The sequence below is a fragment of the Drosophila erecta genome, unplaced genomic scaffold (assembly GCF_003286155.1).
Source record: "Drosophila erecta strain 14021-0224.00,06,07 unplaced genomic scaffold, DereRS2 tig00000021-arrow-pilon, whole genome shotgun sequence".
Classification (NCBI taxonomy): domain Eukaryota; kingdom Metazoa; phylum Arthropoda; class Insecta; order Diptera; family Drosophilidae; genus Drosophila; species Drosophila erecta.
Genome location: NW_020825198.1, coordinates 19,860,297 through 19,879,976, shown reverse-complemented (window position 1 = coordinate 19,879,976; position 19,680 = coordinate 19,860,297). Strand labels below are relative to the sequence as shown.

General features: G+C 48.2%; 4 protein-coding genes across 6 annotated transcripts; 1 reads left to right on the top strand and 3 right to left on the bottom strand.

Annotated features, from left to right (window-relative positions):
* Nucleotides 1-313: 313 nt before the first annotated feature.
* LOC6545856 (mediator of RNA polymerase II transcription subunit 12) lies at nucleotides 314-8,698 on the bottom strand. Its single transcript, XM_001973359.3, has 8 exons — nucleotides 7,969-8,698; nucleotides 5,245-7,912; nucleotides 3,468-5,181; nucleotides 3,035-3,403; nucleotides 2,661-2,975; nucleotides 2,299-2,595; nucleotides 1,745-2,045; nucleotides 314-1,680 (listed from the first exon to the last, which is right to left on the bottom strand). The coding sequence occupies exons 1-8, from the start codon at nucleotides 8,579-8,581 to the stop codon at nucleotides 395-397; spliced, it is 7,563 nt and encodes a 2,520-aa protein (XP_001973395.1). The 5' UTR covers nucleotides 8,582-8,698; the 3' UTR covers nucleotides 314-394.
* A 241-nt stretch (nucleotides 8,699-8,939) lies between these two features.
* Nucleotides 8,940-10,603, bottom strand: LOC6545855. The gene is made up of 3 exons (XM_001973358.3): nucleotides 9,954-10,603; nucleotides 9,201-9,892; nucleotides 8,940-9,128 (listed from the first exon to the last, which is right to left on the bottom strand). Exons 1-3 carry the CDS (start codon nucleotides 10,441-10,443, stop codon nucleotides 9,012-9,014), a joined length of 1,299 nt encoding a protein of 432 aa, XP_001973394.1. The 5' UTR covers nucleotides 10,444-10,603; the 3' UTR covers nucleotides 8,940-9,011.
* Nucleotides 10,604-10,860: 257 nt separating this feature from the next.
* On the top strand, nucleotides 10,861-14,256 carry LOC6545854 (serine/threonine-protein kinase tricorner). 2 transcript variants are annotated; one of them, XM_026976606.1, is made up of 5 exons: nucleotides 10,861-11,607; nucleotides 12,109-12,318; nucleotides 12,378-12,484; nucleotides 12,530-13,026; nucleotides 13,085-14,256. In XM_026976606.1, exons 1-5 carry the CDS (start codon nucleotides 11,125-11,127, stop codon nucleotides 13,177-13,179), a joined length of 1,392 nt encoding a protein of 463 aa, XP_026832407.1. In that variant the 5' UTR covers nucleotides 10,861-11,124; the 3' UTR covers nucleotides 13,180-14,256. The 2 variants fall into 2 exon arrangements, with proteins under 2 accessions (XP_026832407.1, XP_001973393.1); XM_001973357.3 differs by having other exon boundaries at nucleotides 12,542-13,026; nucleotides 13,085-14,106.
* A 338-nt stretch (nucleotides 14,257-14,594) lies between these two features.
* LOC6545553 (deformed epidermal autoregulatory factor 1) lies at nucleotides 14,595-19,486 on the bottom strand. Of its 2 annotated transcripts, none has more exons than XM_015158602.2 (4): nucleotides 18,949-19,486; nucleotides 17,625-18,420; nucleotides 16,247-16,875; nucleotides 14,595-16,171 (listed from the first exon to the last, which is right to left on the bottom strand). In XM_015158602.2, the coding sequence occupies exons 1-4, from the start codon at nucleotides 19,078-19,080 to the stop codon at nucleotides 16,001-16,003; spliced, it is 1,728 nt and encodes a 575-aa protein (XP_015014088.1). In that variant the 5' UTR covers nucleotides 19,081-19,486; the 3' UTR covers nucleotides 14,595-16,000. The 2 variants fall into 2 exon arrangements, with proteins under 2 accessions (XP_015014088.1, XP_001973392.1); XM_001973356.3 differs by having other exon boundaries at nucleotides 17,634-18,420.
* Between the last annotated feature and the right edge of the window lie 194 nt (nucleotides 19,487-19,680).

Below are 19,680 nucleotides of genomic sequence, written 5' to 3'. Positions count from 1 at the left end.
AAGTTGAACTCAAAAGGGGCTTGTGAAAAGTGGCTGTCCGAGTTCTTCGCAAATAAGGAGGGGGACTTCTACGAGGAGGGTATTATGAAGTTGCCGTCTAGATGGAAACAGATTATCGAACAAAACGGCGCATATTTGAACTAAATCCGATCACTGTAACACTTTTTATAAAGTATTCAAAGTACAAAGTAAAGTATTCAAAACAACCTATTATAACAAGAATATCAAAGGATTTATATTTCATTTTAGTTTTTATAATTATTATTGTAGCTATTTTAAACTTTTGTAATATTTTGATAAAACAATGCAGTTTGTTTTGAATGTACGTTTATTGCAAATACATCTGATAAATAAATGATTAGGAATTGGCTTACGACTAAGAAGTGTCTTCGATCTAGTACGGTGGAGGTTGATACTGCTGCTGGCCCATCATGTTCTGCCGCTGGAGCTGAGCCACCAGGTTCGGCGTTTGTTGCTGGTTCATGCTCTGCTGCTGCGGCACCATTCCGCCTCCGCCGCCACCACCAACGGCACCACCTGCCTGCTGTGGCCCGGCTCCCATTCCTCCGCCTGCCCCACCACCCATGCCCTGCATCTGCATCATTTGCTGGTGCCTCAGCTGCTGTTGCTGCTGCTGCTGGAACTGTTGCTGGGTGTTCAGGACGCCGGGTTTGCCGCCTCCCGCCGATTGCTGACGGGCGTACGGAGGCACCTGGCCGACGACGCCACCCGGCACCGGACCCATCATGTTGGACATGGTTACGTTGGGCGCTTGGTTCATGTACTGGTTCCGGTTGCCGGCCATCATTCCACCGGGAACAACGCGCTGCTGCTGCTGTTGTTGCTGCTGCTGGGCAACCGCGGCGGCCGCCATAAAGTCGGGATTGTTTCGATTCGCCTGCTGCATCTGCGGATTGAAGTTGCTCATCATGTTGGCCTGCTGCTGTTGCTGTTGATTGGGCGCCATGCCCACTCCGACGCCTGCTCCACCGCCCTGTTGCTGCATACCCTGCTGTTGCTGCTGCTGGTACTGATTCTGGAAGTTCTGGAACTGCACCTGCTGTTGTGGCTGTTGCTGTGGCTGCTGCTGCATCATGCCTTGCTGAGGCATGCCTCCCATGCCCATGTTGGGATTGTTCCCGGCGCCGCCAACACCGACGCCTACACCAACGCCCACACCGTTGCCTCCCTGAGCCCCACCGCTCTGCATCATTTGGTTGGCATTCGCGTTGACCATGCCCACCATATTCTGTGGGATCTGTTGCTGCATCATGGGATTCTGTGGCATGCCTTGACCTCCCATGTTCATCTGATTCATCTGGTTGGGCGCCATGCCTGGTCGCATGTTGCCGCCGCGCATAAACTGCTGCTGCTGCTGCTGGTTGGGATTCATCTGCTGCTGCTGGGCGTTCTGCTGCTGCTGTTGCATGGCGTTGAAAGCAGCTACAGACTGAGGATTTTGCTGGGGATTCATTTGTTGTTGCCGCATTTGGTTGGGGTTTATCTGCTGCTGAGGACCGGGCTGTTGTTGCGAAGGCTGTGGTTGCTGCTGCATCGGATTGAAACCGCCCCCTGGACCCTGTTGCGCTTGCTGCTGCTGGAATGGTTGACGCTGACGAAGCATCTGTGATAGCGCCTGCTTGGAGTTGGCGTTCAAGGACGGACGCTCGATGCGATTTGCTGAAATGGTATGTGACTAGGATTACAATCTTGAACCATAGAAAATATCAAACATTCGACTTACACTGCATGTTCTGCTGATGCGGAGCGTATTGGTTGTGGTATGGTTGTGGCGGCTGCTGCTGCTGCGGCGCATTGTGCCACTGTTGCTGCTGGCCAGGCATACCCTGCGGTCCGGCTCCACCGCCTCCTGGTCCCTGCTGCATGAAGTTCATCTGGGGATTTTGCTGCCCGTTGCCACCGCCCACATTCAGCTGCTGCTGCAGCGGATTGTTGCCCATTTGCTGCATCTGCTGCTGCTGTTGCAACATGGCGTTCTGCTGCATCATGTTGTTCGGATTGGGTGCAAACTGCTGCATGTTCATCTGTGGAAAAGATGTTATGTTACATTTTAAAGTCGAGGGTAATAGAAGAATGGTTTCGCACCGAAAAAGGTTAAGAAAATCTGGATAACAATTTTACAACTTTCGAATTTTTCTGCCATCATGTTGCTATTAGTGGCTTGCTTTGATTCCTTCATAAGGCAAAGCTAGTGATATGATTGAATTTAATAATTTATGAACGATTGAATTTAAAAGCTCAACAACTCGACTATTTACAAAAGCAAATTTCTTTTACCGGCATATTCATGGGCATCTGGCTCATTTGGTTGGGCTGCATCTGCTGCTGTTGCATGTGCTGCTGTTGCTGTTGCTGCTGTTGCATCTGCTGTTGTTGCACATTCTGCGGCTGTTGAGGCTGAGGTGCCAGCTGAGGCTGCTGTTGCTGAGTATTAACGACGGGTGGCGTTTTCGGGTTCTTAGGCTTGCGTTTCCGCGTGGTCGTTCCCTTGCCGCGACCTCTTCCAGTGCCGCCCACGACAGCGCTTGGCGACTGATCCACCGACGAAGGCGTATCCGCCTTCATTTCATCCTTCTACGAAATAGAAACAATGCATTTAGAAAGCGGCAAAGCGAGATCCAAATTCAAAATCGACTTACTATGCAAATTTTCTCAGGAACAGGCTCGATGTCTTCGGGAGGCAGTGGCAACGGCTCATAGTAGTAACTACTGGGCTTGACCAGACTGTGCGTGTGATACTTCAGGTTGCGGTGAGCTTCTTCGTAAGTGAGGGGCTTCCGCTCCAGCTTAACTGCACCGAACCACACCCAGGACAGAGGAGCCGGGTTCTTGTGACCCTCAAGGATGTCCCACACGCTGATGCGCTGTTTGTCCGAAATGCGAAGTTGCTTTTTGTCTATATCGCAGATCTTGTTGCCCTTGGTGTCCATTCCAGAGTGTTCGCAGGCAATCACCTAAGAAAAAAAATACCATTTAGTTTTAAAGCTCATCTAGTTTAAGATTAGCTACCCACCTCAGTGGGCTGCTTGTAAATTGGTAGAAGCTGCCGAATAACCCGAATGGAGGCGTTGTTCTTCTCTCCAATTTCCTTCTTTAGCTTCTTCATCAGGTTCATATAGTGCCTCTCTTCATCAGAGACCAGCGTTGAATGCACCAATGTGGCCAACATGTCCACCACGGTGGTGAACAGCTCCCGGTTGCAGCTGAGGTCCACTACGCCCTGGCAAACCAATTGAGCCAAAAGAATGGCCCAGTCGGTGGTGGGAGTACTGTTCTTTTGGATAGCCTCGAACATGCCGCCCACCAGCGAAAAGCGCAACTGAAGGGCATCAAGGATCTCTTCGCGTGCCTGCGGCTCATCAACACCACCGATTGTATCCAGCTTAAAGGTGTCATATTAATATTAGGTTTAACTTTGAAGATTGAGAGATTTGATTGCGACTCACCTCAGCAAAGGACTGCAGACATTGTGATAACTGGGCATAGAGGGAGACCAGTAAGTTTTCTTTGTACTCGTCCTGGCCTTTCAGGCAAGTTAGGATGAGACCCAGGAAAGGCTGGTAATTAAGCGGCATCTTCTTGTTGCGTGCGGGCACGCCGCCCATACCATAGCTATTGCTACTGTGGCAGCTGTTGCTCTTTTCGCGCTCATCACCACTGCCCGAGCTATTGCAATCGGACTTCGACACCTTGGAGAAATAGTTCATACTCTCGAGAACCTGACCAGCCACTCGAAGAATCCTGCCCTGCACTGCTGGTGTTAACTTAGCGATGAGTGGGGCCACTAGCCAGGTGGACGGTTTGGGCTTGTGGGTCGCCTTCAAGGCACCCGGCAGGACAACTTCCTCCATGTGAAAGACGTCGATAGCGGCGCGCGCCACTGTGTCAAGCCAAACATTTAGCTCCGCGTTGTTGCTCAGCGATTGGCGGTACATAAGCTGCAGATCCAGCCACGAGATACGCAGTGTCCACTGTCCGAGATTCTCTAATATGCGCACGATCATTGAGCGCTGATCCAGCTCGGAGATGATGTTAAACTCAGCTTCCGGATAGCAGATCATGTGCAGAACCCGCTGTGCCTGTTTCGCGGTCAGCATTTCGTCAATTATCATGTCGCAGAGCTGCTCTGCATTTTTTAGGCACCTTTCAAGAACGTGTTCCTGGGCGCAGATCTGCTTGAGCACCGCTTGGGCGAACTCCAACAGCGAGATCTGCTCCATTCCTCCGACTGATGGCTGCTGCAGGGCTTCGGGTTCGCTTGTTAAACTACTACCCAACTGTAAATCGCTGGTGCCCAGGATCTGGCTGAGATCAGCCGGTCGTTGCTCGTTGCTCTTGGGTGTGCTTCCTGGATGAACAGGTGTATTAAAGCCACTACGCTTGCCGCTTCCAAAAGCGCCGCCCAATCCACCGGAGGAGGAGCCGCTGCCAGAAGCCAATGGTGTTTTCAGCGCCGCATTGTCCACAACAATGAGAATGGCCTTGAGCACGGCAAGCACTGCGGCTATGGGAATGGTCTTATGGGCACCCACCAGCAGATGACGATCGCAGCTCAGTCGAATGCTAAAGTCGTTCCCCACAGCGTGCAGTGGATTTGGGGAAGTGCTTACCGAGTACATACCAGGTTGCGGAATCTCCAAAGTCTTGAACAGCTTCAGCACCAGGTGACAAGTGAGACGAGCACCCGCCTCTGCATCTACGGTCAGTTCGGCTCCACCAGCGCTTACCGATCGGGCCAGCGTGGGCAGGGCGAACTTACTTACAAAGTCCGCTAGTGAGAAGCAGTGCCTGGCCACCAAAATGCACACGAACACGGCCAGGGCGTTGTGAGTTTTAACCTGGCCAATGTCGACCTGTCCGCCCAGGTGCGGATAACGCGGACTTTTACTGCCGCTGCACAGGCTCTGCAGAGCGTATATCCATTCCTCAGACAGGACGTTGCAGCTGGCGGTCAGTTCAGCACATGCGAGGGCCACATCGTTCAGTCGCTCGTTGTCTGTCTCTCTGCACACGGCTATCAAAGCATTGGACACGAAACTGTACACATTAGCCGGCGACTCGTGCAATGTTCCCAGCCAGTGAGGATCCAGTTTACCACCGCGGCGGGGGGCCATAAACAGCTCCTGCAACAACTGTGGGTTGTAACCTTGCGGAGGTAGGCTTAATAAAAAGGGAATATTCGTTTTAAGATACTTTGGGGACTGAATTGCGATCCAAACTCACCCAAGCTGCTCTGGAGTGTTGAAAATGTCCTTAAACCGTTTGATGCATTGCAACTGCTGGTAGTACTCCGTGGATTGTTCTTTTCCTTGGAGCAAAACGCAGGACTCGTGTAGGTCGCTCAGGTAGGCAATGATGCAGCGCTCCGCCGAAGTGCACTCGCTTGGATTCGACACGTGTCGAATGGTACGACAGACTCCCTCAAAAACCGACAGCGTTTGCTCCGGTGAAAGAAGCAGGCAACTGTGGTAGCGCCGCAAAATGCTGACAATGTAGAGGGCGAGTGAAGTGGTGTAACCTCGCACTAGGTTTGACTTCTTCAGCTGCAACTGGTGCTCCACCTCAGGCAGCTCTTTCAACAGACTATCGCACAGCTCCAAAAGACTGTAGATATTAAGAGCTAGCTCCATCAGATCAAAGAGGAACGCCACGTGCTCCTGCACCGGAAGGTAGTTGTTGTTCCCTAAGGCGAATCCGTTCAGCTGTTCCAGGACATTAGCCGCACACTGAGCGGTGACCACGTGCTGGTCGAAATAAGCCATCTGCTGGCACTTTGACGTGGTAGCTTCGAAGTTGAACTCGTTGCGCGAGTGCTTCTTAACATGACCGGCCGCGGCCACATCTATGCTAAACTTTTTAGTAAAAAGCTTGCCAATTTCCTTGGACATCTTCTTGACCGCATGCTTCTTCTCATCCCTCTCTTTGCCGACTCCGAACAGCAGGATGTAGCGCTGGTTGCTTTCACTGCTGTAACTGCTCATGCTGGGATCATCCTGCGGGATCGGAAAGTGCTTGGTGTACACGTAGTGCCGCGATATGCTACCGCCAGGGTTGGTTTCTCCATCGCCTGGAGGACCGATCTTGGGACTGTCGGGAGCTTCGTGTTGTTGTCCTTTTTCCTTAATATTTTGCACTAGTTTGTCCAAATCGTCGTCCACATTCGAATCATCAAATTCGTTATGCTTGAAGTCCAGGCCCCCGCCGAATCCGTCATCATCGAAACCATGCGTCGTCGTTGGAGGTGGAGCTGGAGGTGGAGGCGATGTTTTTGTGGCTGTCGTCCCTGATTTGATCACCAACACCGACTCCAGCAGCAGATCTCCACGTGAAATTAGCGTGTGCATGTAGGCGTTGTGCGAAAAGACATCGTGGCGAATTAATGCACTAAACAGCTGAACCAGGTTGGTAAATTCAGTGCGCTGCTGGGGACTGCTCACATGTTCATCCAGGACGGGAGCGTCGTGGTCGAGGAAGTGCATCAGCACGTGCTGAAACACAGGAAGGCCATCAATTAAACCGGCGCCCGAGGCCAGCGAGTCCTTGTCATCCTTATCACTGGACAGCTGATCCGCTGGCGTGCTTGTCACGTCTATCTGGCGCTTGTCCAGCAGAATGGCCACCACCATGGCTCTGTGTTCTCCCCATCGCTGCCCCGACACGGCCCACTCGCATAGAATGCGAACCGTGTCCTTGTCTTGTTTGGGTTCGTAAGGCGGACGAGGTTCCACCTGATCCTCTTCCCGCCTGCGACTGGCGCTTGGGCTGGGAAATATTTGAGCGTATAGGGTATCAATACTATTATTGTGTTCCATGCGATCGAAGCAGTGCGTGTCCAAGTGGTCCAGTGTGGCCAGCACACTGGTGTATTGATTCTTGCCGGCACTCAGCCACTTGGCTGCAAACCAGCGCTGCTCTGCATGCTGTGTGCGCAGTACGATGTCCGACTCGGCGGCCCGCAGTTGACGTCGGATCTCCTGGTTGGTTCGAGGACAGCGCGTGGGCATCGGCAGAACTGAAGGCGCTAACGGCAAATGGTCTAGGGGACTACCCAACAGCGAGGAGGGTGCTCGGTGTGCGGCTATTCCACTCCAGACCAGTGCTGTGGGGCATTCGATTGTGATGATCTGTAGGATCGTGCTTAAGTACAGAACTATATCCCGATGATGGGGACAACTCATTTGTTCCTGAATTGCCAGCTCATAGGGATCTTGTTGCAGCTTCTGGTCTTCCAACTCTTTGATGGGCTGTTGTTCTACGACAGTGTTCAGCAACTGAGCCAATTTTTTGGACACTATGTAGGCCATCTTTCGGCAAAGACGCTCCGACTGGACGAAGTCGTGCATGTACTGAAGGGCAAAGCTGAGCACCAGTTTTTTTAAAGGTTCGTCGAAGCTTGCCTGGGTGCGCATCTTGTCCAAAAGGTCGAGGATCCAGTTCAGAAATTCCTGTCGGTCCAAAAGTGATTCTTCGTACATGTACTTGCTCAATTGGTGGCAGTATTTCCAATACTTAAGCGCATTGCGACTGTCTTCGAACTGGCTTCCAATTCCGGAAATTGTAGAGCCTGGTGGCACTGCAGCTCCGGCACCAGCTGCGCCTCCTACCACTGAAGACCCCGGCCCGCCGACTACTCCTCCTAGGCTTCCTGTCGGCGGCATGACACTGACAGAATTCACTCCTCCGCCAGGAGCTCCCTGTTGGCCATTAGCTGGACTGTGAATCGGTGGCAGTGGACTGGCCATGCTGGGTACGGGGATCACGTTCGCGGGAGCATTGTTGCCGGTGGAGGAGTTAATAGAGGTGTTGCCAGAGTTTCCATTGCTGGCGGGACCATTTCCAGCGGCAGTCAGGTTTCCGGAAGTAGTGCCATTCGAAGTGGACTTGTCGTGGCCTAAAACGAACGAGTTGAATAAGGGAACTGATAGGTTATACGTTTAAAGGACTCACTCTGCTGATAATACTCTTGGAGCTTAGGGAGCAGCTCTTTCATGAACTTGATCATGTTGCCGGTCCATTCGGCAGCCGGATCGTAAATGGAACGCTTCTTGTTCTTGGACTCGGTGAAGCTAAGGGTATAGGCGGCACTCAGCTTGATGAACCAGGTGGCGCGCTGCATGTTCACCTGGTTCTCGCACAGTGTGATGAAGATCTCCTCTTTCTTGTTGAACGAGGGCGCCCGTTTGGCCAGGCTTAGCAGTGGTTTGTTTCCGGCGAGGTCCTTGAACCAGGCGTCCACGGTGCACTTGCGACGCGGCGACACGGGCCAGAAGTTGTCCTTGCAGTTGATCTGCTGCTTCTTGCGACCCGTGTCCGGCAGGGTCATCAGCTCCTCCTTCTTGGCCAGGACGCCGCTGAAAAATGCACTCACTTTGCTGGCGTTCACATTCGAGTTGTGGGCCGTACCGAATTCATCGGACAGCGGTGGCGTCGTCGTGAATCCGTGTTTCACATTCGTGGGCGTCAGCTCGTCCTCGCGCTGCTTTGCGTCCTGCGGATATATGTCCGGCGGACCCAGACGGGTGCGCTTCAGCGGACGCTTCTCCTGCAGCATGGACAGCATCTTCGCGGCCCTCTAGTAGCGTTTTACAAACAGATTTTCTCAGCAAATTTTAGATTTCCTCTGTTCTCCAACCCAACAACAAATCAAAATATATAGTGGTGGGACGAAAAGATGCGATGAGCCATCGATAGTTCGATAGCATCCCGCGAGGGAACTTGCAGCTGCAATCGAATTTGAACCATGACATGTTGAATGATTGTAAACCAGTTTACAATATTAATTTTATCGTGCTTATCATATACATCACTTTAATTAGGATAAAGTAGTTTATTTATGTAGAGAAAAAGTTGAATACATCGTTGTGCAATAACAAAAGAAATACCACTCCAAGTGGTAAGATCACGAATAAAGCTGCGTATAAAGATTTAATAATTAACGTTATATTTTTGGTAATGATTGAAGAAACACTCGTTGTGGAACGAATAAGGCCTCATACGGCTTGGCGATCGAATTCCGGCTCATCGGCATAAAAGTGTTCGCCGCTGGTCATTCCATCGCTGCACTCAAAGTGCAAGCAGAGCATTTTCAGGGGAAACTCGAGTGGCAGCTAAAAACGAAACAGTGTCAAATTAGCAAAAGGACTCTTGAGTATATGCGCGCATAGCATTATATTACTCACCCGCTCTATGATGTCATGTCTGATGTCAGTGGCCGCTGCAAATAGCTCTAGGGGTTGATGAACTAAGCGTTTAGATAAGCTACCCAGAGTGTCCAAGACGAAGGCGTCTGTGATGCCCAGGCAATAGCAGATGTTCAGATACCGAAGCCGCTCATTGTTCGCCACCAAAAGGGAGAGCTGCGTTTCTCCTATTTCTCGAGCGGACTGTATGGAAAGGCACTCTAACCGACTCAACTCTGCCAAGTGGCGAACGCACATATCGTCCCGAGGCTTGCAGACCAGCCATCGAAGACCCTTCAAAGCACTTATGTACTGCGCCTGCTCCTCGTCAATCCAGCGTTTGCGTTGCAGAATGAGGTATTCCAACTGGGTGGAGCAGTGGCCTTTGGCCAGTGCCTTGAAGAGGCGCGTCTTCATGTCCTCCGAGCAGTATATTTGCAAGTACTTGAGGTTCGCAAACTGCGACAGGACCAACAGATCGGCCTCGCAGTCATTGAACGTCAGCTTTTCCAGCTGGAGGCAGTTGGTGGCCAGCATCTTGAGATTGCTGGTAGTCAGAAAGCGTTTGGCGTTGCGTAGCTGAAGGCATCGTAGCTTCCTCATGGGTTTCACAATTGTTACGAATTCCGAGGCGGTTACCTCGTCGTACAAGCCAAGTTCCAGCATCTCGCTAAAGTGACGTACTTCTTGTACTGTAAAGGGAGATACAATTAGATGATTGTTTTGCTCAAATGAACATAAAACAGTTCTTACACTCCTTGCGTTCAAAGCTCTCCAAGCTCAGACTGTTCACCCGGGGAAGGTGTATCCGTATGGCTTTTATTAGATCTTTGCTGGTGCTTTTATAATTGCGCACGTGCACCTTTTCCAGGGAGCTCATCCGCAACAAATACGGTTGCACCCGGGCCACTGTTGCATTGTATATGGAGATGGCCTTCAGTCGGTAGCAGTCTCTGCTGATCATCGGGAGCAGCTGCAGCGGGTGATCATCGTCAAAGTGGGATTCCACGGTACGGATGCGACTGCCACAGAGCCACAGAAGGGTGCGCCAATCCTCCAGAGTCCTTAGACTCGTCTCTTTGTCAATGACTTCCTGGAAATGGTGCCGATGCAGGTGAAGAAAGGCGTCCCTAAAAAGGCGACAGCAGCGCGCCAAGTGCAACTGGTCCTCCAAGCTCAGAAGTTTAAAGATGTACAAAATAGAACGGGGATCCAAGTCCAGAAAACTGGTAATGCGGGCCATTATTAGCTGGCTTTGCTCATTGTCTTGAACTGTCACAGGCACCTAGTGGCCAGATTAACAAAGGCAACTGATTGATATACGCCTAACATGGGAAAATCTATCCCAAGTCGGTTAGTTCCATTTATTTACTAATTGGACAGATGGCAGTGATGCCCATTTATGGAGTAAACATTTTTGGCGAGAATAAAGCTAAAAGGTTAAAGCTATAACTTCCGAAAACATAATAAAAGTCATGTGTTATTATACACTTTCTTACAGTACATTTCGATAAAATGAATATTTCATTAATTTGAACTAAAAATCCCATGTTAAGAACACAATTTCAGTAATATGAAATGCTACAAATGGCGGTGAAAGCTCAACTGTCATCACCAGCAGCGAACCAAAGCACTAAAATTTTAAAACCAATCGATTAGCTATCGATAGCCCCACAGGAGTGCAGCCAACTTTGCTTTGTTGGGGATGCAAAATGCGAATGGCTCTTGAAGAAGAAGAAGCAGAGGGAGGAATTTCAACAAATTACATAGGAAAAAGGCAAGAAACGGGCGAAGAAAGCAGTGTGTGTGCATTGGCAAGTGCATAACTCCTCACCACACACACGCACACGCACCGACATAGCAGGCAGCACACACACGAACCCCAAACAGGACCGAGGTGACCAGGACAAAACCCCCAGCTTAGATGATGAGCAGCAGAACGCAGGACGCGGACGGTGCCTCGATCAGATTCAGCGACCACACACTGGACAAGGCCACCAAGGCCAAGGTGACGTTGGAGAACTACTACAGCAACCTGGTGACGCAGTATGGCGAGCGAAAGCAGCGCCTCGCGAAGCTGGAGGCGCAGCTGAAGGACGAAAGCCTATCGGAGGCGCAGCGCCAGGAGAAGCGGCTGCAGCATGCCCAAAAGGAGACTGAGTATCTCCGGCTGAAGCGATTGCGCCTCGGTGTGGAGGACTTTGAGGCCCTCAAAGTCATCGGACGCGGCGCGTTCGGTGAGGTGCGTCTTGTGCAGAAAAAGGACACTGGACATGTGTACGCCATGAAGGTGCTGCGCAAAGCAGACATGCTGGAAAAAGAGCAGGTGGCCCACGTACGCGCCGAGCGCGATGTCCTGGTCGAGGCCGATCATCAGTGGGTGGTCAAGATGTACTACAGTTTCCAGGTGAGTGACGAACGTCCGTTACAACGAAAACAATGATGATAAAGGGTGGGTGGAAGAAAGGGTGAAGGGTGAAGGGCGGGCAGCAGCGCACATAACAAAAGAATTGTGTTAAAACACGGACAAAAAATCAATAAACCAATACAACTGCAAATGCCAAAAGCGCCTTGCCAATCATATGGTCACGTCTCTCTTTCTCTCTCGCTTCCTCGCTCTTTCTCTGCGTGGGCCGCCTTTGTTGTTTTTTTCTCGGTTCTCTTTCGTCCACTTTTGCTCGGTGAAAGTTCTTGCCACAGGCGAACCTGCCTTCACCGAACCGCCATTTATCTTAAGTTAAATAATAATAATGTTTAATAAGCTACTTCTGCATTGGAGACACATTGGGATTATTGTACTATGAATATAAGTACAATGGATTCAATGGAATGCATTGCGTTTTTAAGAAGATATTAACAGAAGCAATATACATATGTACATACGTGTTTTTGAATTATCCTCACACAGGATCCGGTCAATTTATATTTAATAATGGAGTTCTTGCCTGGTGGTGATATGATGACGCTTTTGATGAAGAAGGACACGCTATCCGAGGAGGGCACACAGTTCTATATCAGTGAGACGGCATTGGCGATCGATTCTATTCACAAGCTCGGTTTCATACACAGGGACATTAAGCCCGATAACTTGCTGCTAGATGCGCGAGGGCATCTGAAGGTAAGTGGGCATCCAAATAATTGGGATGGTTCTCAACTAAAATGTCATTATTATTTTAGCTCTCTGACTTCGGACTTTGCACTGGCTTAAAGAAGTCGCATCGGACAGATTTTTATCGGGACTTGTCGCAAGCGAAACCATCCGATTTTATTGGCACTTGTGCCAGGTAAGAAGTAAAACAATCCAAACTTTAAGTTATTAAATAAACTAGCTTATCCTGCAGTCCGATGGACTCTAAACGACGTGCCGAGTCGTGGAAGCGAAACCGACGCGCCCTTGCCTACAGTACCGTGGGAACGCCGGACTATATTGCACCAGAAGTATTCCTGCAGACTGGCTACGGACCCGCCTGCGACTGGTGGTCCCTGGGCGTCATCATGTACGAAATGCTGATGGGCTATCCTCCATTCTGCTCGGACAATCCCCAGGACACCTACCGCAAGGTGATGAACTGGCGCGAGACGCTGATATTTCCCCCAGAGATCCCCATTTCGGAGGAGGCCAAGGAGACGATCATCAACTTTTGCTGCGAGGCCGATCGCCGTTTGGGTTCCCAGCGCGGTCTCGAGGATCTGAAGTCCGTGCCGTTCTTCCGGGGAGTTGACTGGGAGCACATACGTGAGCGTCCCGCGGCCATACCCGTCGAGGTGCGCTCAATCGACGATACGTCCAATTTCGACGAGTTTCCCGATGTGTCGCTGGAGATACGTAAGTATACTGTATATACCAAAGAGACGAGCAGGAGACTAACGTGCATCCTTTGCAGCATCGGCGCCGATACCGCAGGGCGGTGAGATTGCGAAGGACTGGGTATTTATCAACTACACGTACAAGCGATTCGAGGTGCGAAATTTGGAGTGAATCCAGTACGAGAACTGGAGCAGTAGCAGTAGCAGCTTGAAGGTTGCCGCACTTTGCCACCCATTTTATCACCACCACAGCCGTCGTCTCTCTAACACCATCACCACCAAGAGCATTATCCACGCTAAACGAAATCCCCAATTTTCCTTTTTAAATGTCTTACCTACATGTGTATTTAAATACTAGCTAACATTTGTGATTCCAAACAAAAAGAAGAATATGATAGCGCGAACAAACGATGTATTGTATGTAAAAAAGTCTTTCTTAGAGCGTGGCCCGCGCCTCGGGTTAGGTTAAACGCTATACTAATCCTCAAATGTCCTTCCATTGGCTTTGTTCAGTCCCTATCTTAACCGGATAAACGTTGTGTTTGTAAACCAGATCCCCATATTAAGGACCCATTCGGCAATTCTTTATATATATATATATTGTTTACTTATTGGGCAGCAGCAAAATACCCATAAATTTATTATTTAGCAAATTAAAAATGTTATAACTTTTAGGCACGTTAAATGTACGTATATGTTTTGTATCAATTTATTAAGAAACAAAGTCTTAATACATAGTAAACCTTAAACCACACAAAAGGCAATCGCAACCCGAATCGAAAATCTATCACACAAATTAGTTACTAATGCCAATAGCAACAAACGCTAATCTAGACATCAAAATAAACAAAACTATGTTTAAATATCGGTTTCGTTCTATGCACACCTCCCCCACCCATGCCCGCGCCCACGGAAACGAATATAGATTTAAAAACAATGCTTTCCGCTGCAGTTTTGAGTTCCAAGTAATTGTAGCAAGAAGTGAATTATTGAACAAGTTACCGAGTTACCGCTGGCAAGTATAAATCTAATTACATAGCAAACACTCTACCCCGAGCAGTTGCAGAATGCAAACTTAAAATAATTGATAATATACCTATAAATAAATTAAACGAGTAAACAAGTTTTAAGAAATTATTTTTGGTAATAGAATACAATAATAGTAAGCATACTGATAATTCGATAATAATGCTACACACAGCAACATGAAATGCAATAATAAATGAAACATGTGCATAATAACTAACAATTACATGCTTTTATTTGGACTCGGTCTTGGTAAAGAGTGCAGTACTTACAGGAGTTCTAGTCCAGCCACTTTTCTACGGATCACGCATCACTCTGTTCGGGATTTCTATGAAGTGGATATGGTCAATGAAATCTAACTCTGTGGATATTATCGTTGGGCACTTCTTCCTATTTCCATTTGAAACATAAAACGCCCCTCAACTTAAATTTCCAGTAGTGTAACAGCATGTGGTGTGTACAATGGATGCGATGATTGATCTTCAACCTTTGGAACCATTGGAAGGTATTGTATTTGGCGCAATACAACATACAATATATGCATATATTTTTAAAATAAGGAAGCATGAAGAAAGCAAAAAGTAACACGACACAAACGTTGGCTTTGTACATTTAAATGTATGTATATATTTTGTCGATCTTTTCATCTGCACTTCTCTCGATATTCCCCTAGCTGCACTTGCGTTCGTTTTTTGATTTGTGTTGTGTGTGAGTGGGCGTTGATTGCATTTTTTTGCAGTGTATGTGAATAACGTGGTATGGTTTTAATTGAGTGCAACATCCGAAACCATTACAGACATGAAAATAAAGATTTCAAATTGATTTGGTCAGGCGGTAGCCTGAAAATCGAAACTAACTTGTTTTCATCAGCGATTGTCGCCTGAGTGACGATTTTGTGTGTGTCGCTTGTGGTTTCTCGCTGTGTACGTGTCGGGCGTGTGCGTGAATCGGAATATATAGCTAGTTGTTTATTATATACTACATATATAAATGTATTAGCATATGGAGACTACAGACTATAAGAATTGTTACATCAGCTGGGGGCGTAGGCAAAAACTTTACAAACGGGAGAACGGGGAAAACCCTTCGAGACACATTTACACACAGCTAATAAACTGTAAGTTGTCCATTTTCAATCTTCAGCTATATGTTTACATTTCGGTTCGTTTACTGTGCGGGCATATATGTATGTTTGTAAGTTTGTAATTGGAATTCGGATTGCGTTTACTTCGTACTGTTGATTTATTTAGCTTGTTTGTTTGAAATCTTTATTGGATGCTTGTAACGGGCAGTAGTATCCATAAAATTATAATGGTATAATGTTAAAAGTTTAACTATGCGCTTACAGTCTAATGAAAAGTGTATACATCGACGAATATGTATGGTAGCTTCAGAAATTTTGTATCTTTGCTTAGGTTTTATCTAGTTCTTTTTCACTGTCGATTGTGTGTTTTGTATGGGGCGCGAGGAACGGGGTGGTTGGTAGTTTGGGGTCTCTCGTTAGTTATGCTATGCGCTTTGCAACTATTATTAAATTAATTTAATTTAAATTGAATTACAAGTAATCGGTTTAGTTTTTCTTTACTCTTTACTTTCATATTGTAGCTTAATTCTCTACGCCTTTGCACTTGCTTTGATTTTCGCTTGCTACATTTTACTCTTTTTTTAATTAATTTTATTTTCGTTTCGCTTGTTTTTTGTTTTTTTTTTCTTTGCTGGCTTGCCCTACGTTCAATAGTAAAATGTATATATATTTATATAGTTATATGTACGTTAAGAATTACATTAATGTAGGACATACGTCTAAGAGGATGCTGGATTGCTAATGGGGTTTGGGCGTCGAGGGGGAAGGAGTGGGAGTGGACTACAGGTGGATGACCTGAACCGATCTGCAAGGACTTTAGGGGAAACTTCCTATAATCGTATTAATTAGTAGTAAAATTTGTATGTACAATTCGTTACGTTGCTTAGGACTGATCGTCGATCAACAGCATGACCTGCTGCGTTGTCGTTTGTGGATTCCTTGTGCACTCCACCTGGTGAGCATTCCAATCCTTTCGCTGGCAGAACTCCGAGCAGTACGGCGTCTTTCGACACAGTGAGCACTCGGCCAATGCTTCGCGGTTGCAGTTGGCGCACTATTGGAAATTGGTAATATAAGTGCGATATTCATTGGCTTAGCCCTATCTCTAGTGCAAACTTCCAAAACATACCTTCTTAGCCGAAATGATCTCGTTGCCGTGCAGGGAGCCTGAAATATTTGGATCGTCGATGTCCGCGTGCACTTGGACACGCATCGCGCTGACCGCTGCATCGCGCTCCTTTTGCAGAACCTCGAGGCGACGCTCATAGGACTGCTTCATGTCGTTTAGCAGGCGTTTAAAGTCATTGGTCGCCTTGACCATGGTGCAGTACACGTGTTCGATGTTCTTCATCGACTGACTGGTGTCCAGGACGGCGATGGAGGATCCATCGTTGATGTTCACCACAAACGTTTCCCGTTCGTAGGTGTTGCCCATCTGCGATTGATCGACCAGCTCGGTGGAGGTATCCAGGCTGTCGTTGAGCGCTGCCCACGGCTCATCCTTGGACGTGATGTTCTCTTCCGATAGGAACATGTTGTTCTCGTCCACCACGCTGGCTGTTGCAGCAGCAACAGCTGCAGTTACATCTACACAGTTGTTGGCGCCGCTCCCGCTCGTGTTGTTGTTATTGGTATTACTGTTGTTGTTGTTACTATGATGGGTGTTACGCTTGCGTTTGGGTCCAGACTCCATATCGAGATCAGTTTGATTCCGCTTCCGCCGCTTGTACGGTGTGAAGAGACGGACAGGGCCGGAAGCTAATCAAGATGAGCGTGTAAGGGGGTTAAACAAATGTATTTCTTAGGTTCCAGTTGGGGTGCATATTGGGCTCGGCACAACTGGTGAAAACATAACAAAGGATTCAAATGTATATTACCTGGAAAGGACTATTTGCTCCCCTCAGTTCTCAACTAGTTTTCTTTACAAACCCGAATTGGCCGATTAACGTGATTAGAATAAATCAGAATGACATTTGAAACTAATGTCCTGTCCGAATAGTTTAAAAAGAAACATTATTACTTGTTGTCAAGAGCAATCAATTTTAAATTGCTTTTAATTAACTGGCGAGATGTACTCTCAATATGTTTGCATATCAGCAAGCGCGAAATTGTTAACTATTTTGCTATTGCTAGTTACTACGTTCTTTCTTATTAATCTATATTTATTATGAAATGTTGCTAAAACAAAATGTATTTTTTTAATGAGAATATATATTGCAGACTTCTTTCTATACGTTAGAATAATTCAGTTTTAATGGTGTTTATTGAAACTTTTTGGCCTTAGAAGCCCTTGCTGGGTATTATATTAAATCATTTGGAATTGTTGAAATCCTATACTTCCAAAAAAACAATTTATCATAAACAGAAAACAGGTGGATTTTATAATATGTGGTGTTATGAATTCAGGTTGTGCGCGAGCCCTGCACTTGGGACGCCATGACGGACCAGTGACCAACTTGGTCCGCCATGCAGGAGTGGTAGTGTGTAGTAATTTTTGTTCGTCTCACCTGACTCACCTGCTTCGTCGTCGCAACAGACCGTGCAGCTGCAGTTGGTCGCGTGCGGCGTGAGCGTACCCTCGTCGATGAGGGATTGCAGCGATTTGCCGCCGTACTTGATGGACCGCTTCCAGTCCTTGCTGGAACCCCGGCCACACACATTCTCAAATTCACTGGGCGTATGCCACTTGTCCTTGTACTTCACACAGCGTCCACGGCCGCCGGACCCTAGTTTGCTGCGGTATAACTCGGCGCAGGTGGTTTTGCAGCGGATCTGGAAGACCTCATTGTGCTGGGTGGACGGGTTCTCCGACCAGCCCGAGGAGCCACCACCCGTTCCGCCGCCGCCACCTCCAACACCACTCGCTCCGCCCGCGGCATGCTCCAAGGTGGCCAGGCTGTCGTGGCTATTGTTGCTCCCGGAGCCATCGTGGTTCAGTCCAATCGTATTCGTGGCGGTCGTATTGGTGCCCGCATTATTGGCGCCACCACCGCCGCCGCCTGGTTGTGTCTGCTGCTGCTGGATGACGATCGTCTTAAGATCGTTGCCCATGCTGACCGTGCTGCCGGACAGGTAGCCATTGTTGTCGACGCACAGCATCGGCTTGAAGTGGGGCAGCTGGTCGGGCGTGATCACATTGAAGGTGGTGCCGGTTATCATCGAACCGATGGGCAGGGATACGGGCACCGAAACTACACCGCCACCGCCGTTGCCTCCGCCCGCTCCGCTTGTTCCGCCACTGGCGCCGCCGCTACCACTGTTGTCGTTGGAGGAGGATGTGACCATGCGAACCTTGGTGTCCAACTGCATTACCATAGCGCACATATTCCCACGTTCGTCACATGTATGTGGGTGAGTGTCCAGCGGCCAATTAATGGCGTTTGCGATTTAATTCAATGCGATTTGCACAGGAATCGGGAAAGAAAATTCGAATGTAAGTAAACAACACAGCATGGGAAAAATGAAAATCGGTATACACAACATTTGTGCGCCACAAATGCGGTGGGTGGAGGAGGAGGTAAAGTGGCAGTGGGTGGAGGCGAGAAGGCGAGCGGGGAATGCCTGTGGCCCAGTGGGTCGCACGGAGCGTTTCGTAGGGCGCAAGTTGCGCCACCCCCAGGCCACCTAACCCAACCACCCACCACCCACTTTCCACAACTGCGCAGAGCGAAGCGGAGCGGTTTTCGAGCCAGATTCAGTTTCGGATTCAATAGATAGAACCTGAACCACACAGAGTCTGGAACCAAAACCACCCCGCCAAAGGAAAAGCGAATGGGAAAGCCACAACCAAATGTCCGCCTTATGCAGCAGTTTGTTGCTCCTTTTTCTTACCTGATGGTGATGATGATGATGGTGATGGCTGGGGCTTTCTAATATCACCTCTTCTTTCACAACATCCTCGGCCAGCGCGGCCAGATCTTTCCTATTCAGGTGCAGCTCGGTGGAGGAGTCAACCTGTTCCATAGTATTGTTATGCCAGTTCACTTTCACTTATTCTTCGGGCCAACGATATTAATGCACTTGAATTGTTCATCGAATTGCCACTTGCAATTGGAATATTGCGATATATGTATATTATTCGACGTCTGATGAGACGACGGACGGTCTGTTGTTGTTGTTGCTGCTGCCGCCGCGATCCGCGTTTTTTCCCGCGCTCACCACGACTCACATGCAAATTGCGCGTTGGTCGCGTTCTAGTTGCATTGTCCTATTTACAGCTTGGGGTTCATTGGAATTTACATTTTTTAAGCTTAAACTTTACTAATTTACTAAAAAAGTTGATATCCTCCTCTTCTTCCTCATGATAACTAGAGTTGTCATGCGCGTTGCAGCTATCGCCTCCTATCGGCGCTATCGATGGTCGCGTTTCGTGCTCGATAGCTTTGCCCCACCTCTGGTTTTTGAGTATCGCAACTTTTACTGCTAGTTGTTTTGTATCTTATTTCATATATTTGGGCATTTAAATTCTGAAAATTTAACTTATGGTTTGATCTTACAAATCAGGATCACACCAAATATGGTGTCATTACTTTAAAAATTTGTATTTTTTATGTTTATTATTAT

What these genes read in the sequence shown, in the direction of transcription:
- LOC6545856 (XM_001973359.3), bottom strand. Translation starts at nt 8,581, where the DNA reads ATGCTGTCCATGCTGCAGGAGAAGCGTCCGCTGAAGCGCACCCGTCTG. An exon ending in TTTACAAGCAGCCCACTGAG is followed by an intron (nt 2,976 to 3,034) that starts GTGGGTAGCTAA and finishes TTTTTTTCTTAG; the next exon opens with GTGATTGCCTGCGAACACTC. An exon ending in GCATCAGCAGAACATGCAGT is followed by an intron (nt 1,681 to 1,744) that starts GTAAGTCGAATG and finishes ATACCATTTCAG; the next exon opens with CAAATCGCATCGAGCGTCCG.
- LOC6545855 (XM_001973358.3), bottom strand. Translation starts at nt 10,443, where the DNA reads ATGGCCCGCATTACCAGTTTTCTGGACTTGGATCCCCGTTCTATTTTG. An exon ending in GAGCTTTGAACGCAAGGAGT is followed by an intron (nt 9,893 to 9,953) that starts GTAAGAACTGTT and finishes CTCCCTTTACAG; the next exon opens with TACAAGAAGTACGTCACTTT. An exon ending in GACATGACATCATAGAGCGG is followed by an intron (nt 9,129 to 9,200) that starts GTGAGTAATATA and finishes TTTCGTTTTTAG; the next exon opens with CTGCCACTCGAGTTTCCCCT.
- LOC6545854 (XM_026976606.1), top strand. Translation starts at nt 11,125, where the DNA reads ATGATGAGCAGCAGAACGCAGGACGCGGACGGTGCCTCGATCAGATTC. An exon ending in ATGCGCGAGGGCATCTGAAG is followed by an intron (nt 12,319 to 12,377) that starts GTAAGTGGGCAT and finishes TTATTATTTTAG; the next exon opens with CTCTCTGACTTCGGACTTTG. An exon ending in CGATGTGTCGCTGGAGATAC is followed by an intron (nt 13,027 to 13,084) that starts GTAAGTATACTG and finishes CATCCTTTGCAG; the next exon opens with CATCGGCGCCGATACCGCAG.
- LOC6545553 (XM_015158602.2), bottom strand. Translation starts at nt 19,080, where the DNA reads ATGGAACAGGTTGACTCCTCCACCGAGCTGCACCTGAATAGGAAAGAT. An exon ending in ATCATCATCATCACCATCAG is followed by an intron (nt 18,421 to 18,948) that starts GTAAGAAAAAGG and finishes ATGGTAATGCAG; the next exon opens with TTGGACACCAAGGTTCGCAT. An exon ending in AGATCATTTCGGCTAAGAAG is followed by an intron (nt 16,172 to 16,246) that starts GTATGTTTTGGA and finishes AATTTCCAATAG; the next exon opens with TGCGCCAACTGCAACCGCGA.